Source organism: Ptiloglossa arizonensis, chromosome 4 (genome assembly GCF_051014685.1).
Source record: "Ptiloglossa arizonensis isolate GNS036 chromosome 4, iyPtiAriz1_principal, whole genome shotgun sequence".
Lineage (NCBI taxonomy): Eukaryota > Metazoa > Arthropoda > Insecta > Hymenoptera > Colletidae > Ptiloglossa > Ptiloglossa arizonensis.
In genome coordinates, this window is record NC_135051.1 from 22,137,081 (window position 1) to 22,153,877 (window position 16,797).

A 16,797-nucleotide genomic window follows, 5' to 3' on the forward strand; every position below is an offset into this window, starting at 1 on the left:
TGACAATTGCATTGCTGCACACATGCATCCGAAGTGGTACTATTCACGTCAAGATTGTATCGTTCCGATAATTTATATTTCAAATATAAGAAATAACATATAGGTAAAAATGAAAAATCGATTTAATTCCTACGACATTGTTTGTATTATAAGTGAGCTGCAGAAGTAAGTAAATCATAAGAGCACATAATGAAAGTTTAATTTTTTTAATTATAGAGGTTATGGCAATAGTATGTAAATATAATACATTTCGTTTAAATTGTTCAAATTAATCTTATGTTGATAAATATATTTGTAATGCAGTTATATTTTTAGTTAATTTTGATTTTTAGGCTCATTGGTATGCGTGTAAATCAAATATACGACATTGATCATCGATCATATCTTATACGTCTTCAACGAAGCGAAGAAAAATGTATTCTTTTAATAGAATCTGGTAATAGAATACATACAACGGCATTTGAATGGCCAAAAAATGTAGCACCATCAGGATTTTCTATGAAGGTATGTAGCATTAATGTTTTTATTACTTTGCACTACAGAAAATAATATTCTGAAATAATCTTTGTAGAATGTATTTATTTATTTATTACAATACATAATTTTCTTAGATGCGTAAACATCTCAAGAACAAACGACTTGAAAGCCTTACACAAATAGGTGTAGATCGAATAATAGATTTACAATTTGGTAGCGGAGAGGCAGCTTATCACATAATTCTAGAGTTGTATGATCGTGGTAATATAGTTCTCACAAATTATGAAATGACTATATTAAACATTTTGAGACCTCATACAGAGGGTGATAAAATTAGGTAAGGAATAATTTAAACAAATATTAAATATATCATATAAGTATAAGAATGTTAAAAAAAATATGAATAATTAGGTTTGCTGTGAGAGAAAAATATCCTATAGATCGTGCTCATAAAAATACAATGCCACCTATAGAGGAAATTCAACAACATCTTCAGAATGCTAAAGCAGGAGAGAGTCTTAAGAAAGTTTTGAATCCACTTTTAGAATTTGGTTCTACTGTAATTGATCATGTTTTATTAACACATGGTTTTACACTTGGTTGCAAAATTGGCAAAGATTTTAATGTTGTAGAAGACATGCCAAAATTAATTGAAGCATTAGAATGTGCAAATAAAATGATGAACTCTGCTAAAACAAATATTTCTCCAGGGTATATTATACAAAAGAAAGAAGTAAAACCAACTACAGATGGCACAGATGATTTTATATATACCAATATTGAATTTCATCCTTTTTTATCTGAACAACATAAAGATCATCCTTATAAAGAATTTACTTCATTTGATGTTGCAGTAGATGAATATTTTTCTACAATGGAAGGTCAAAAGTTAGATTTAAAGGTTTTGCATCAGGAACGCGAGGCTGTCAAGAAATTGGAAAATGTAAAAAAAGATCATGATCAAAGGCTAATGACATTGGAAAAAACTCAAGAGTTAGATAAACAGAAAGCAGAATTAATTTCTAGAAATCAAGGTTTAGTGGACAATGCTATATTAGCTATACTAAGTGCTCTTGCAAATCAAATGGCTTGGCCAGATATAAAAATTCTATTAAAAGAAGCAGAGAGTAAAGGGGATCCTGTTGCATCTGCAATTAAGCAGTTAAAATTGGAAACAAACCACGTTTCGTTAATGTTACATGATCCTTATAAAGATAGCGACGAGGAGTCGGAATTGAAACCTATGTTGATTGACATTGATTTGGCTCATACAGCTTTTGGAAATGCTAGAAAATATTACAATCAGAAAAGATCAGCAGCTAAAAAACAGCAAAAGACAATAGAATCTCAAGATAAAGCCTTAAAATCTGCAGAAAAAAAGACAAAGCAAACACTAAAAGAAGTGCAAGCCATTCACAGTATTAACAAATTAAGGAAAATATATTGGTTTGAAAAATTTTACTGGTTTATTAGCTCCGAAAATTATCTGGGTTAGTTGATAATATATTATAATTATTATAACAAGATATTAATATCATTATACAAATGTATTAATATAACTTTATGATTTTATAGTAATTGGAGGAAGGGATCAACAACAGAATGAATTAATTGTAAAAAGGTATCTTAAGTCTGGAGACATATATGTCCATGCAGATTTAACTGGTGCTAGTTCAGTAGTTGTTAAAAATCCTGGTGGCAGTCCTTTACCTCCAAAGACTTTAGCTGAAGCAGGCACAATGGCTGTTGCTTATAGGTATGTCAATAATTGTAACTTATTAATATGTAGTTTTTAATATAAAAATATTATAATTGATAATTACTTTATTAGTATTGCATGGGAAGCTAAGGTGGTAACAGGAGCATGGTGGGTAAACAATGACCAGGTGTCAAAAACTGCTCCAACTGGTGAATATCTTACTACTGGATCATTTATGATTCGTGGAAAAAAGAATTATCTACCACCGTGTCAGTTAATTATGGGATTGGGATTTCTATTTCGCTTAGAAGAAAGTTCAGTTGAAAGACATAAAGATGAGAGGAGGGTCAAAGTTGTAGATGATGAAAGTGAATATACAGAATCTATAATTGAAGAAGATAGAGAAATCGAATTAATAGAGGATTCTGATGAAGGTAAAATGTCAATTATAGAAGTATGTAAAATAAGTAACAAATTGAATTCATCATTAGTAATTCGGATTTTATAATTATATATTAAACAGATGAACAACCAGAGAAAACAAATGATTTAAATCCCATTCAGGAAGAATCCAAAGATTTAATTATGGAAGAAAATAGTGTTAATCAAGATTTTAGTGATGAAGATGATAATACACTTCAGTTTCCTGATACACAAATTACTATTGATGTGTCTGATTCAAAGTAAGTTACAAAATATACAGATTTATAATTTCTTTGTTATTGAAAATGATGTTTACAATTACGAATTCTTGTACTATAGAATGAAGCTACTTGTCAACAATAGTCAACCAACAATGTTACAAAAGGATGAAGAAAATGTAATATATTTGGGTGATGATAAACCAGTAATCATAAAGACTGCTGTGGAGGGAAAAAATTCTAAAAATATACAGAAGCAATCTTCTAAAAAGGAAAATGAAAAGATTGAAACAGAAACTAAAAAAAATGATCAAGTAGTTTTGAAACAAGAGCAGAAAGGAAGATTGAAGAACATGAAGGAAAAATATAAAGATCAAGATGAAACAGAAACTAAAAAAAATGATCAAGTAGTTTTGAAACGAGGGCAGAAAGGAAGATTGAAAAAAATGAAAGAAAAATATAAGGATCAAGATGAGGAAGACAGAAGATTGTCTATGCAAGTTCTTCAAGTAAGTATAGATTATTCTTTGATAATATTTATATTATTACAAACATTTAAATTATGACAATGTAATGCTATTTAGTCAGCAGGCGCTGCGAAAGAAGATAAACGAAAAAGTAAAAATAAAGATCCTTCAGGGCCAAAACAACAAGGAAAGAAAAGAGGTACAGCAAAACCACCTCCGCCACAAAATTCCCAAATTATAGATAATAATGAAGAAGAGGACACGGGTCCAGGACCTGAAATAGACATGCTGGATCAGTTGACAGGAAAACCTGTTGCAGAAGACGAATTGTTGTTTGCTGTACCAGTAGTGGCACCCTATAATACACTACTAAGTTATAAGTAAATCAAAATGTTCACATTTGCATTGCATTATAAATAAGTTTACTAGTTACATTTATGTAACGTATTATTTTTCAGATTCAAAGTAAAGCTAACACCAGGAACAGGTAAGAGGGGGAAAGCAGCGAAAACCGCTATGACGGTATTTATGAAAGATAGAGAAATTACTTCACGAGAAAAAGACTTGTTGAAAGCTGTTAAAGAAGAATCAGTAGCTAGAAATATTCCTGGAAAAGTTAAGATAAGTGCTCCACAAATACAGAAACTAAAAAAATAAGTGTTTCTAGTACCTAAGATATTTAACAAAGTACTGTATACAAAATATATATAGAAAAAATCTTAATTCGATTTATATTATGATTAAATTACTCTCTCCTTGCTATGGAATGTGCAAGGTACACATTAAGGTATTACAACATGTTTATCATTTTTAAACATTCTTAATACACAGCTATGTATTTATATATATATGTATATGATGTGCTTGTACAAAACTCATGTATTGATAAAAATCTTTTCAATAATAGACTGCTAACTTCAAATCCGAGTTTGTTTTTATCGTCAAATAATTTATAGCATGTTTTTTATTTTTGCATAAATATAGAAAATTAATACTGCTGACCAGTCAGTACTCATCATTTACAATTTGGTAACTTTATATACTTTATACAATTTCTTAGTATGAAGATGTATCAAAATATATCGATTTCTCTCGGTACAGGTTACATGAAAGATACTGCATATTTGCAACTAGTATTCCGTTTGCAGAATTTACATACTAACAAACATTGCCTTTACAAATTTTGATAAAAATACAGTAATGTATAAAAGTTCTACCAAATAAGATGATTCTTAATGTGTGAACTGCATTTGAAACATAATTATTCACTTTATATTTGTAATGATTATACATCAAACATGTCTTCGTCAGTAGTACTTTCGCGCATTATCAATGCTTTTGAACGTTCTTTTCTATTTGTAGATGTTGCCTTTCTAGTAGAATTAGATCGTGATCGTGATCTCTTTGGTATAATCTGCAGAGAAAAAATATACGCATATAAGATAATTTTAATAATAATAACGTATGACTTTATTATAGCTATATGTTAATTTAAATACTAAATTAAAAAAAGAAGTAATTGTACGTATTACCTCTGGTTCAGAATCCGAGATCGATTCATCAATATAATTTCTTTTAACTTTTTTCTTCTTTTTAACTGTAGTCTTTGTGCCTTTAGATTTATTTACAAGTACAGAATTGATAGGCTTCTTTGATTTCTTAACTATTGTTATATCATATTCTTCATCAGATTCAATATCTTTCAATACTTTTTTTATGTCTTTTGCGCCACCACGTTTTTTATCCATTACTATATCTACATTACTATCATCAAGATTCCTTTCAGGACTTGGACATTTTATTGATTTTAAACGTGGGCTTTTCCTACTTTTATTAACTGTCTCTTTCACTTTTTGTGGTGTAAGTTTTTGATTTTCTGGTTTATGATTATCAATATTATTTTTAAATTCCAATTTTCCATCCGGTTTATGCGACAATTGTTTTAATCCTTCTGTTAGTATTTTCTTGAATTTTTCATAATTTGGTGTTTCATTGAATTTCATACTTGCTAAATGAGTCATATACTGAAGTATACAGTTTGGAACTGAGCCATTGAAAGACTTATTTAAAAAATCTGGTATATCAGCAAATGCTTTTTCCTTTTGTTTTTGTACTACAACTGGGTCTGATAAATCTTTTTCCCATAACAATGAACCACATAACCATTGAATCATATTATAACCCAAAATTTCGAAATCACCACGCATTGTTGGCACTGGAATTTAAGAAATGTATCATACTATCATAATATTGAGAAACAACAAATGTGGATTCACAAATTTCATAGAATGTTCTTCATCTTTACCTCCTATGTGAGCATCTCTACTAGTATATTCAATAGTTCCATTATGTGCTTTTTTTGGATCTAATTTATATTCATCTTTGGTTGTATAATGAGAAGCTAATCCAAAATCTACTAAATAAACTTTATCTTGAAATTTTAAATTTAACAATAAATTTGCTCCTTTTATATCTGCATGTACATATGTTTTAAAATGGATGTATTCTAATACATTTATCTAAAAATTATATATATACATAACTTAATACACTATTTTGAAAATATTTATAAAAATATACATTTATGTTGAGTTTCAATGAAATGTGAATAGTAAATGGCAAAAATATTTTTATGACCTCTTACTATTTGTAAAGCTATTTTGTACACTGTATGTTCTGGAAATCGTCTATTATTTTGTTCGAACAGTTTCCATAAATCCGTACCATATCGATCCATTACAACAAATCGGTATTTTGTATTCTCATATTCATGACTTCCAGAGCCTATATATTGAGGCATTCCAAGTGCAGAAAGTTTCTTTTTCTTTCGCCAACTATCAACTAAAATAAATAAATATGGAACATTTAGTCAATATCATATTCAAATATGATTTCATGTAGATTACATGTAGATATTACAGTTCATAAGTAACTTACTTTCATCTGGTTTGGCATTTCTCATATAAAAATGCATTTCTACAAACAATGGTCCATTTCCATGTGGTTCCTAGAATTGTTTAGTTTACAAAAAATATTATATTAAGTAAATAGCTAGGTGTAAAGGAATAACTAGTCAATACTTACAATTTTAATTACATAAGAATAATCTTTTGGAGTTTTCCCATTGTAAGGAGCAGCTGTAATTGTTTATCATATGTGATTTATTGTACACATATTTTGTATTAACAAATTGTGTATCATTTACAAATATAAATAAAACGGAACTTTGTTTATGCCTCAGAATGTGATTTTAAAAGAACTTGAACACAATCATACCAGAATAAATGCTTACCAGAATAAATTTCACCAAAACCCCCGACACCAATTGATGTACCAAGAATCCACTGTTTTTTTGTTATATCTGTCAATATCTCACCGGCTGATATCGGATCTGGCAATTTGTATGCTTTCGCTGCTTTTTTTTTTATAACTTTCTTCACTCCTTTACCAGACATTGTGAGGTTACGAAAATGTATCACTAAAAACGTGTATAGAAATATCCTACGCTAACAAAATAATGTCAGAGAACTAAGAGCGATTTCAAATAGTGTAAATTAAAATTATTATATCGTAACAAGTTACATTTAAACGAATATTAGATACGCCGTTGTACGCATTCAATGCGAACAACGATTTCTCATGCACAGTTGCTGAGCTGTTAACTATAAACATAATATAAATTTAAAAGCGGGAACTGTGTATCATCAGTGCACTCTTAAAAGATCATGAAAATTCCTATGAAGGAGAACGTGTTACAATAAAATTATTTGGAAAGAGCGTGCACGGTAAATTTAAAAATATTTTTTTCGTTTAATGTCGCTAACATTTTTCTTCATTGTTAAATACTTTCAATTTATATTACTTAATGTTTCATAGAGAAAAAAGATTACTATTGGTAGACCTGATTATTTCAAACGGTTTGAATGCAACGCTTTTTCTGTCACATGTTCACCATCAGAATGTTCAGTTTAGACGTCTTCGCGGTTATGTTTATAAGTATTATTTGAAATCATGCGCTTTAAATTTTAAATATTCACACTTGTTCATATACAGTAATTAATTTTGAGACTCTAAACAATTTTAAGCGTTGCAAAATGAGGATTAAACAAGGAAAGGCACGATTCGCAATACTATAGAGTATAACTTAATATACGTTTTACTGTTTTTTTGCATATTGTATTTAAATGACATATATATAAATGTATGAATACAAAGTGATACGTACGTAATAAATAACACTTTGTTAGTTTTATTGGTAACTTATTCGAACATTTAAATAATGTTATCTAGCATATTATGACAGACCAGAGGAAGTTACATTTTTCCCTCACTTGGCACAAATCTGTGTCACTGGGTATTCGTAACACTTGTTGATCTTCAAACTGTCAGATAGCCGTTAAAGTATACTTATGTACATGTACACGAGAAAAACACACAATATGAAAGAACGATGAAAAAAAATCTTGTGTTTTTTGAGCCGGAAAGTTATTTTATGAATCAAAGTTTCGATATTTTACGTTCCTTTATATAGGTTCGTGACTTGGTTCCCGATTAGGTTACGTTTTTAAATGGAAGAGGCGGCGATTGAATCGCCAGAATTACGTCTAAACGGTAATGATCAAATTATTGAGACAGACGATGAGAATTCTTGCGGGAACTACAATGGCACAGAAATTGAACGTGAGATTCCATATGGGGAGTGTACACCACAACAGTCATCCACATCTAGACAAATCGATAATTCCATTTTTAATACCATTTCTAAAATTGTTAATCCTACGGCAAAGGTAAAAAAAAGAAAATATTTTTAAGTTACTTGTTAATCCTTTAACCGATATCAGTGCATATAGATGCTTATCAATTTATCTATCCATTTTTTTTACAAATTGCTTTATTTAATTGTTGTACACTTATCTGTTTTTTGAATTGCATAATCTGTTTGTAGTTTATTATAGTTTGCTTATGCACAAATATTATTTAGTTAAAGGATTAGTTATGTAGGACTAGAATTTAAAATTTGACTTTGTTATTATATTTAATACTCAGGTACCAGAAATTCAAGATTTCAAGATCGTGAAACCTATAAGTCGTGGAGCATTTGGCAAAGTATTCCTTGGATTCAAAAAATCGAATCCTGACAAAGTATATGCTATTAAAGTAATGAAGAAGATCGAAATGATAAATAAGAATATGGCTTCGCAAGTGATAATCGAGCGTAACGCATTGGCTTTAACACGTAGTCCTTATTGCGTGCAATTATTTTATTCACTGCAGTCTCTTACCAGCGTCTACTTGGTAATGGAGTATATGGTGGGTGGAGATCTCAAGAGTTTGCTTGGTGTATATGGATATATGGAAGAGTCTATGGCAGCTTTTTACACTGCGGAAGTGTGCCTCGCATTGGAGTATCTTCATTCCCATGGAATTGTACATAGAGATTTGAAGCCGGACAACATGCTATTGTCCCGGGAAGGACACGTCAAGCTCACGGACTTTGGGCTTAGTAAAATATCCTTGCACAGAGATCTTGAAATATCTGATTTAGTAAATTGTACACCTAGTCTTTTAACCAGGACTCCTGGACAACTTCTTTCGTTGACGTCGCATTTATCATTTGGCTCTGGACACAGATCCACCAGTGAATCTAATCTCAGTGATGGGAGCATACCTGCCGCTAACTTACTCCCCACCCTGCAAAGGAACTGCCCCAAATTCCAGACATCGCCCAACTCGGTAATTTCTTCCGCCACGTCAGGGGATTACTCTCGAGTATCCGGCGTTACTCCTTTCCAATCTGCCGAGGATCTTCGTTTCGGGGAACGTTTGGTAGATAACGCCATTGTACAAAATCTCGACGAAGGACAAGAGAGTAGTTCTGGTAGCTATCACACGTGCGATGCATCTTCCATTCGTTTGAACAGTCAATTCAATAACGACGGAGAAGACGAAGACGAGTCCACGCTAGAAGCTGAACAATCCCAGCAAGCACTTTTTCATATTAGTCCGTTGAGCACGTGCACGAATTCGCTTGCAAGAGGCGCGAAAAGGAAGAGGACAGCTGCAGCAAGTGGTACCGGTTTAACCTGCGAGATAAATGCAATGGAATTGGACGTGGACAAGACACCTAAGAGAAAAAATCGTGGTAGCATATTTTCCAGGAGTCCGTTGGATCCCAATATCTCTGAATCCATAAAGGAACCGAGCAGCGTTATCGATGTAACACGGGGACAAGAAAACGGATCCGGCGGCCGAGTTGCGTTCAGTACACCGGTGTCGTCGATGAAACAAAGGTGTCACAGCGAAGAAGAGGGTGTGAAATGCGAAGAGGTAACAGCACCGTTGATCAAAACCACGAGATTCCAACTTCCACCGCCTCTTACGGAACAACTAACACCCGACGTATCGACCCACGATGCATCGGACAAGCATCGTTCCCCTCAGGGTATATCGCCTATCAAAACCCCGGCAAGCTCTGGCAATTCTTACACACCTTATAGGACACCAAAGTCCGTAAGAAGAGGTGGTCAGTGTGCTATCAGGAGTTCGGACGACCGTATACTTGGAACACCCGATTATCTCGCTCCAGAGTTACTATTGAGACACGGTCATGGACACGCGGTGGATTGGTGGGCCCTAGGCGTGTGCCTCTTCGAGTTCTGTACCGGTGTTCCGCCGTTCAACGACGAAACACCGCAAGCCGTGTTCGCGAACATTCTCGCCAGGGACGTGCCCTGGCCCGAAGACGAAGAGGCTTTGTCGTTGCCGGCTACGAAGGCCATAGACACTCTTCTCACTTTGGATCAACACGAGCGACCATCCGCGAAGGAGGTACGGGCCATGAGCGTCTTCCAGGACTTCCCATGGAACGAGCCGCTCAAAGCGGTCCCACCTTTCATACCTCAACCGGACGACAATTACGATACGTGTTACTTCCAAGGTAATTTTCATCCGATGTCGGGTGCGTTGCGAGCCAATCGATCGCTTAAATATCATCTTTGTTTGTTCACAGCGCGAAACATCATGCAACACCTGAACGTGAGCAGCTGCGACGCATGATCTAGGATGAACTGGGACAACTTGTCAATACGCTGTCTGTCCTGCGAGAGGAACAGAGATCACTAAACGCAACGAATTGTTATATTGTAAAACTATTTTTTATATAGTTGTATATGTATAATACTAAAAAAATATTTTGTTACGACTTGTAATTTCCGTGTGATCACTTATCTGTAGGCGATGACTCGTGACTACTGTTTTCTCGTTTCGCTAACGATTAAGAGGAGAATGGAACTAATTGCGTGGATCAGGAGAGAGCGTCGATGATTTTCTTAACCGATAGAATGAAAGCTGTTTGTTTTACGTGTGTGTACAAAGGTCTCGTTATCATACAATGGTGGGTGTATCTCGTGTGGTTGGATGACGGTGAGGATGAATTATCGACCGAAACGGAATACTTTATCAAGCTGAGGATGGTGTAGCACCTGTACCGTGCTCGCTTTTACTTCAGATTCTTGTAGATCCAGGGCAGGAAATGCGTCACTCTCGTGTAAACACCCGGATACTGGCCTTTACCGCATCCGATGCCCCAGCTGACGACACCCACTTGCGTCCAGCGTCCGTCGTTGATCATCAATGGACCACCGCTGTCACCCTGTAATAAACATGGCCATCGTTGAACGATCGAGCGGGACGCAACAAAGAACTACCGCTGTACAAACCGAACAGGAATCCTTCGCGGCTCGTCCTGCGCATAAAAAGCTGTCCACGATACCACCGGGTGCTGCAGCACCGTACTTCGATTTGCATTCGGTGTTCGACCAGACCGGTATCGAAACCTCTTGAAGTACAGCCGGTTGGGGCCCACCTTGACAAACCAAACGTCACACCACGTGAATTACATCCAACACAGGAAGCGTGGACTCGCGCGAAATTAGAGTCTGAACTTTCGTTTTTCTATCTAATGCTCGAAATCTGACACAGCTCTGCAACTGTTATCACTCTTACTCTCTCTCAAGGAACCCCAGCCAATGACCGTGGCAGTTTTTCCGGAGTACAGTTGGGAACCGCTTGGCAAACAAATCGGCCGTATCTGGGCCGTGAACGGAACCGGCTCGCTGAGGGTGAGGAGAGCGATGTCGTTGTAGAGGGTGCGAAGATTGAAGCCCCTGTGTCTGACCACGCGTTTCACTCTGCGCTCGACGTGTTGGATTTCCGTGTTGGTCTTGATGTTGTGGTCACCGAGACGTACCGTTAGTCTCGCCACGTCCCACGGATTCATGCTGGAAACAACGAGTTTCGCGTGTACGCATATGAAAAATTCACCCAATGACGATTGTTATATACACGTGGTCCGGGAGTTCAGGGTCCTCGCGATGTCACGAACGTTTACCGGAGCGTTTTACGTCATTCTTCGTTTCTACAAATTCCACAAAGACCAAAAGACAGATCAGATAAATTTCATAGTACTCTCCTTAGGTCGAGAACTTCTCAAGATATATCCCACAGACCGAAGAACAGATCAGGCAGACGCTACGATGTTCTTCGTAGGTCAAGAACTTCTCAAGAAATTCCCACAGACCAAGGTACAAATTCAGGTAGAATACTCGGCAATAATCTCCGTACGTCGAGTACCGATTCTCTTCTCTGAAATTCCACAAAGACCGAGGAACAGGTCGGGGAGATGGTTTTGTCATGCTGTGCGTCTTTCAGGGGACTTACTTGGCAACGCAATGAGCCGCGGTGAGAATGTGTTTATCGTCTATGAGGGAACCGCCACAGAATTGTCGGCCAGCGTTGAAGAGCGCCGCGATCCAAGGCCATTCGCCGAGGTCGGCGTTCTGGCCACCCACGATCCTCTCCTGGTCCTGATTACCGTTCTTCGCTCCACATTGGGAGGTGTCCACGCCAGGAACGGTTCCGGAGACGGCTCTCTCGGTGGTGGTCGGCGTTGTGGGTGCACCTGGCCACCAGGCAGGTTTCTTCGTCGGCCAGGTCGTCCCGTAGCTGGGTTTTTTCGTACTGGTAACTGGTTTTGACGTGGAGATCGCCGTCACGTCGTGATACGGGGGATGGGTGGGCAATGGTGGCACCGTGTGGTTCGGTGGATGAGTCGGTATCGGTGGTGGCCAAGAACCCGGTAACTGGGGCCTCGGTTTCACGGTCGTCGGGTCGTTAAGCCTGTCGTTTTCGTTGCCCTGAAACGATCCAGGCTACGTCGACATCACCGATGAAAAGATTTCACCGTAGGAACCGGGCACGATCGGGCACGGCAGTTAACGCCGATCGTAAAAGTCCGGTTTGCGAAACCGCGTGGTCCGATAGAGACTTTCTACGCTGGATCTAATGTTTTTCGATTCGGATCACGTATTATTTTCACGAGTTCCTGGTAACTAACCGAACCCCACCGATCGACCGAGAATTCGCTCGAACCGGGACTCTATCCCAGCGGAACGCACTGTCGGATCGATAGCGAGTCTTTGGGACATAGTAGAATCTCACTGTGTGGTTTTCGAACCGACTCGTGAAAAATTAAAATAACACTAGAATTAAAATATTCTCAATAATTAAATATCTAATCCATTTTTAAGTTTCGTTCGTTTTCTATCGTTTTGCACGTTTAACAACTATGCCCCAAAGAATCAACGGTTAACTAACCCCGTGATGTGGGCTCAACGAAGGGTCTAGAGAACGGAAAACCGAGAGCGCTTCTTTACGAATTTTTTCCTCCAAGATTATTAACGACACTTCGATCAAACTTTGCACGTTTGTTCGTACGTGTTTCGAGAAAGGGTGTACATTTTTTTTATAACGAAACGTCACTTCACTCGGGAGATACGTCATCCGAGGTATCTCGCTAAAAATAAAAAATACAGAGTCCTCCTTGACCGTCCGAATTTCATCGAGATCTACGCTGTTTCGTTCGTTCGCGTTCCATGCACTCGGTATAAATTTTATTTCGATGATTATTGTACGTTTTATTCGTAGAGAAAGAATCGTTTCCATCGAGTGCGTAGCATTGTTGTGAAAAAATCGTAAAGAGAGCCTTCGTTTCGTCATCGTCGAACCGATCCCCTTGATTTGGTTGCGTATCGGTACAACAGCGTTCATCGTCAATTACCTGAGCATCCTCTACAACGGTGTCCTCCTTGTTGTCCGTAGGTGGTGTAATAACCGGAAGTATGTTCGAGCAGCAGATCCCGAAGTTCGTCTGACCGTTCTCCCGTACGTAGCTGCACGTATCGTAAACACCGAGCACCCAGCCATCCAGGGCACTCAGATCGGGAATTTTGAAATACGGATAGCACTCCTTGAAGCTGGTGCAACGTCCAACCTCGCCCTTCGACGTCAGACAGGACTCGCGATTCGAAATTCCGTTCCACAGGATACCACGGCTGCCTCTCGATTCGTAACGAGCATCCGAATTGTTGGGAGCTACGTAATCAAATGATGTATCACGTCATTGACGATAAAATTCACGTCCCGTTGTTGACGAAATTAATTTACAAAGCGAGAGAAAGAGAGGGACCAGAGCAAAATTTTGTTCACTTTTATTCCGTTGATGAACACTTCTTTTAATTTCCCAACACCTACGTTTAGATACTCGTCAAATCAATGTATCGCGTCGTTGGTAACAAAATTGACCATCCATTGGTAACAAAATTGACCACCCATTGGTAACAAAATTGACCACCCGTTGGTAACAAAATTAATTTACAGAACACGAGAGAACAAAATTTTGTGCATATATCTCTGTACATACATACTAGGTTGTTCGGTAAGTTTGGTCGTTTTTTTCATTGAAAAAAAAAATACTAAGACGCTTCAACTTCGAACAACTGTAAATATACGAACGAGTCGACGGATCTACGTGAAATTTCGCACATGTTCATCGAACAGTGGTACCGTCTTTAGAAAAATAACCTAATAGCTTCGTTTCTTATTGAACGACGTATCGAGCAATCTATTATGTATTACAAGGTCCTGGTATCAGATCCTCCAGGAAAATTCTTCAAGCACACTAATACATCGCAGTAATTTACTTCTTGCTTTTTAACAAGTACCTCGACATGGACCACATTTGTAACGGACCATCGTGTCACATTGTTTACCGAAGAATTGAGCCACAACCGCGGATACTCGTCCCGTTGCGTACACACGTGCACATGTATATATTCTTTAATGATACCCGACACAAAGAATGACACATCGTCTACCGTTGCGATGAATGCAGATCGCTCTCGCGATGATGCACGGTCACCGTGAGTGCACGTATTCGTCGAGAGAGCGTGCCATTGATATCGTTGAAAGATTGACCGTTTCCATTTTTCCGTCAAGAATCTCCGACGAGATTTCTACAATTGAAACGCTCACGAATCACGAAAAAATTTCGTCGAAAATTTTACGCGATGTGTCTCCAATCGTACTCACTGGCGCATACTTTTGCACGTTTACCTCGAGCACCGCGAATGTATTCCTCTCATGCACGCCGCGACACATTCTGATACGTCCTATTGTTGCAGAGAATTTTAATTGCAAAGGATCAAGAAAATGACCCACTTGGCGACCATCGGTTAAGGCCTGCTCGACCCGTCGTGCCCGTGGAAATTGATCTGACCGATCGCGACCGAGATATTTCAATAAAATTCTAGCAAGATTCCCGGTGCACGAGTTCGCTGACCCGGGTTACACACAGGTGCACGCGCGTGTCAACGACGAGGATCGTTACGCGCCTGGATGACTTCCGTTCGCCGTGTACGGTAAGTGACGGGATCACTCGTCGATACTCACCTTCGCTAGCACGCGCGACGATCGTCGAGAGTATCCGAAACAGTGCGACAACACCGGATCGATCGATCCTTCGTCCGAAACCGAGCTGACGAACGATCCAACGAGAGTCCAATACTGCTCTATTACTGTTAATAATACGATAAATGATCGTACTATTGCTACTAACTATTATTATAGTACGTGATGTACTATAAACAACGATAAATGATATTCTAATTCTTCACAGTTCGGAAGAGGATGTGTTTCGAGAAGAGTTCAACGATCCTGAAACGATCCTCGAGCTTGACGCGAGCTCACTAATTTCGATCTTCGTAAATGAAATTATCACGACTAAGGAAAGAACAATCTATCGTTTCGCTAGTTTCGAACGGTAGGCAAAGGTGAAGTGTTTGCTACCTTCTCGGCATCGAACAGCAAGTTAAAACGATGTATTGATTATTGTTTCGTTTCTGTTACAGATACTTTGGACGATTTACGAAGTTAGAGAACCGAAGGAACCGAGACTGTCCCACTGCTCTGAATAGTACCGTGAACGAGAATTTTAATTCCCCACGATTCGGGAGACGACGTTTCGAGAATAGTACAACAAACCCGTAACTTGACGCGAGTTCACCAATTTCAATCTTCGTGGTTAAAATCATTATCGTTGAGAAAAGAAGAATCTATCGTTTAGCTAGTTTCAAAGAGTCGGTCAAGTGTTGTACGCTACCTTTTCAGCGTTAAACGATCCGTTAAAACGATCTAATACTTTTTCTTTATCCCTGTTCCAGGGATCCCCTCGACGATCTATGATGTTAGAGAGCCAAAGGGACGAAGTGTGGGCACACAATGGTCGCGACTCACCGTCAACGATCACCGCGTTATCGTCCTCGTTTCCACGGGCATCGTCGATCGACGACTGGTAGATCATCGATCTGGCCGCGGAATCGGCGTAGGTCGTGTCTGCGATCGTGATGATCGCCGCGATTGTCTGCACCACGAGCACCAGCACCATCGTGAGCGACGACATCCGGTGTACGTGTAACCACCAGCCGAGGGAACAACGCGTAAACCTGGATCGAGCACGAGATCTTGGGGCGCTGTTACCGGTAGGGATCTTGGGGCCGGCACTAAGTTGCCAAGCTGCTGAATAGCCGGTGCCCGAGCTTATAACGGGCCTCGTCCTCCCCTCTCGTGCTCACTCTGCTGTTCTTTGCCCCAAGCAGGTTCGATACGACGAGTCACCGGGAGTCATCGGGCTCTCCTCTTGTTCTTTTACCGGCTGACAAACACCTCGGGCGTCCCACCGCGAGGAAAACGGTGGGCGGAGGGCGCGAACGAGAATCGAGGACGACGATATGCAAATATACGATGAATTGAGAGATCGGATCGCGCGAGAGCAATTTCGCCGCCTCCTCGCGATTCGGCAACCCCTATATTTAGGGCTACGGGATCATCGAAGAGACGGGGATATTTATTTCCTTGTTTTGGAATCGAGGGAATGTAATTATTCGCGGTAGGGGGAACGGTATCGAAGTAACAAAGAGGGTTTAGGTACAGGTACTTCTAAGTTTGGAGAACCCTTTACTTTTTTGGAATGTTTAAGTTTGGAGGACTCTTTACTTTTTTGGAATATTTAAGTTTGGAGAACTCTTCGATTTTTAAATCTTTGAGTTTGGAGAACCCTTTAGAACTTTTAGTTTACATACGCGAACGTTTCACTGAAAATAGTAGCCTTGTATATTAA

At 38.3% G+C, this 16,797-nt stretch overlaps 5 protein-coding genes across 7 annotated transcripts; 2 read left to right on the forward strand and 3 right to left on the reverse strand.

Moving 5' to 3' along the window:
• Positions 1-11: 11 nt before the first annotated feature.
• On the forward strand, positions 12-4,007 carry Clbn (Nuclear export mediator factor NEMF homolog Clbn). The gene is made up of 10 exons (XM_076308407.1): positions 12-165; positions 333-504; positions 612-814; positions 889-1,967; positions 2,053-2,233; positions 2,309-2,610; positions 2,700-2,859; positions 2,939-3,326; positions 3,402-3,664; positions 3,743-4,007. The coding sequence occupies exons 1-10, from the start codon at positions 110-112 to the stop codon at positions 3,939-3,941; spliced, it is 3,003 nt and encodes a 1,000-aa protein (XP_076164522.1). The 5' UTR covers positions 12-109; the 3' UTR covers positions 3,942-4,007.
• On the reverse strand, positions 3,162-8,076 carry LOC143145232 (serine/threonine-protein kinase VRK1). 2 transcript variants are annotated; one of them, XM_076308411.1, is made up of 8 exons: positions 7,510-8,076; positions 6,577-6,762; positions 6,369-6,421; positions 6,222-6,291; positions 5,929-6,125; positions 5,590-5,803; positions 4,817-5,499; positions 3,162-4,698 (listed from the first exon to the last, which is right to left on the reverse strand). In XM_076308411.1, exons 2-8 carry the CDS (start codon positions 6,737-6,739, stop codon positions 4,570-4,572), a joined length of 1,509 nt encoding a protein of 502 aa, XP_076164526.1. In that variant the 5' UTR covers positions 6,740-6,762; positions 7,510-8,076; the 3' UTR covers positions 3,162-4,569. The 2 variants fall into 2 exon arrangements, with proteins under 2 accessions (XP_076164526.1, XP_076164525.1); XM_076308410.1 differs by lacking the exon at positions 7,510-8,076 and having other exon boundaries at positions 6,577-7,389.
• On the forward strand, positions 7,254-10,486 carry Gwl (serine/threonine-protein kinase greatwall). Of its 2 annotated transcripts, XM_076308409.1 has the most exons (4): positions 7,496-7,505; positions 7,816-8,071; positions 8,331-10,221; positions 10,294-10,486. In XM_076308409.1, exons 2-4 carry the CDS (start codon positions 7,853-7,855, stop codon positions 10,338-10,340), a joined length of 2,157 nt encoding a protein of 718 aa, XP_076164524.1. In that variant the 5' UTR covers positions 7,496-7,505; positions 7,816-7,852; the 3' UTR covers positions 10,341-10,486. The 2 variants fall into 2 exon arrangements, with proteins under 2 accessions (XP_076164523.1, XP_076164524.1); XM_076308408.1 differs by having other exon boundaries at positions 7,254-8,071.
• LOC143145234 (proclotting enzyme-like) lies at positions 8,947-14,449 on the reverse strand. The gene is made up of 6 exons (XM_076308412.1): positions 14,345-14,449; positions 13,402-13,715; positions 12,003-12,478; positions 11,289-11,563; positions 11,003-11,148; positions 8,947-10,935 (listed from the first exon to the last, which is right to left on the reverse strand). The coding sequence occupies exons 1-6, from the start codon at positions 14,373-14,375 to the stop codon at positions 10,783-10,785; spliced, it is 1,395 nt and encodes a 464-aa protein (XP_076164527.1). The 5' UTR covers positions 14,376-14,449; the 3' UTR covers positions 8,947-10,782.
• A 604-nt stretch (positions 14,450-15,053) lies between these two features.
• Positions 15,054-16,065, reverse strand: LOC143146139 (uncharacterized). Its single transcript, XM_076310150.1, has 2 exons — positions 15,915-16,065; positions 15,054-15,196 (listed from the first exon to the last, which is right to left on the reverse strand). Exons 1-2 carry the CDS (start codon positions 16,063-16,065, stop codon positions 15,054-15,056), a joined length of 294 nt encoding a protein of 97 aa, XP_076166265.1.
• Between the last annotated feature and the right edge of the window lie 732 nt (positions 16,066-16,797).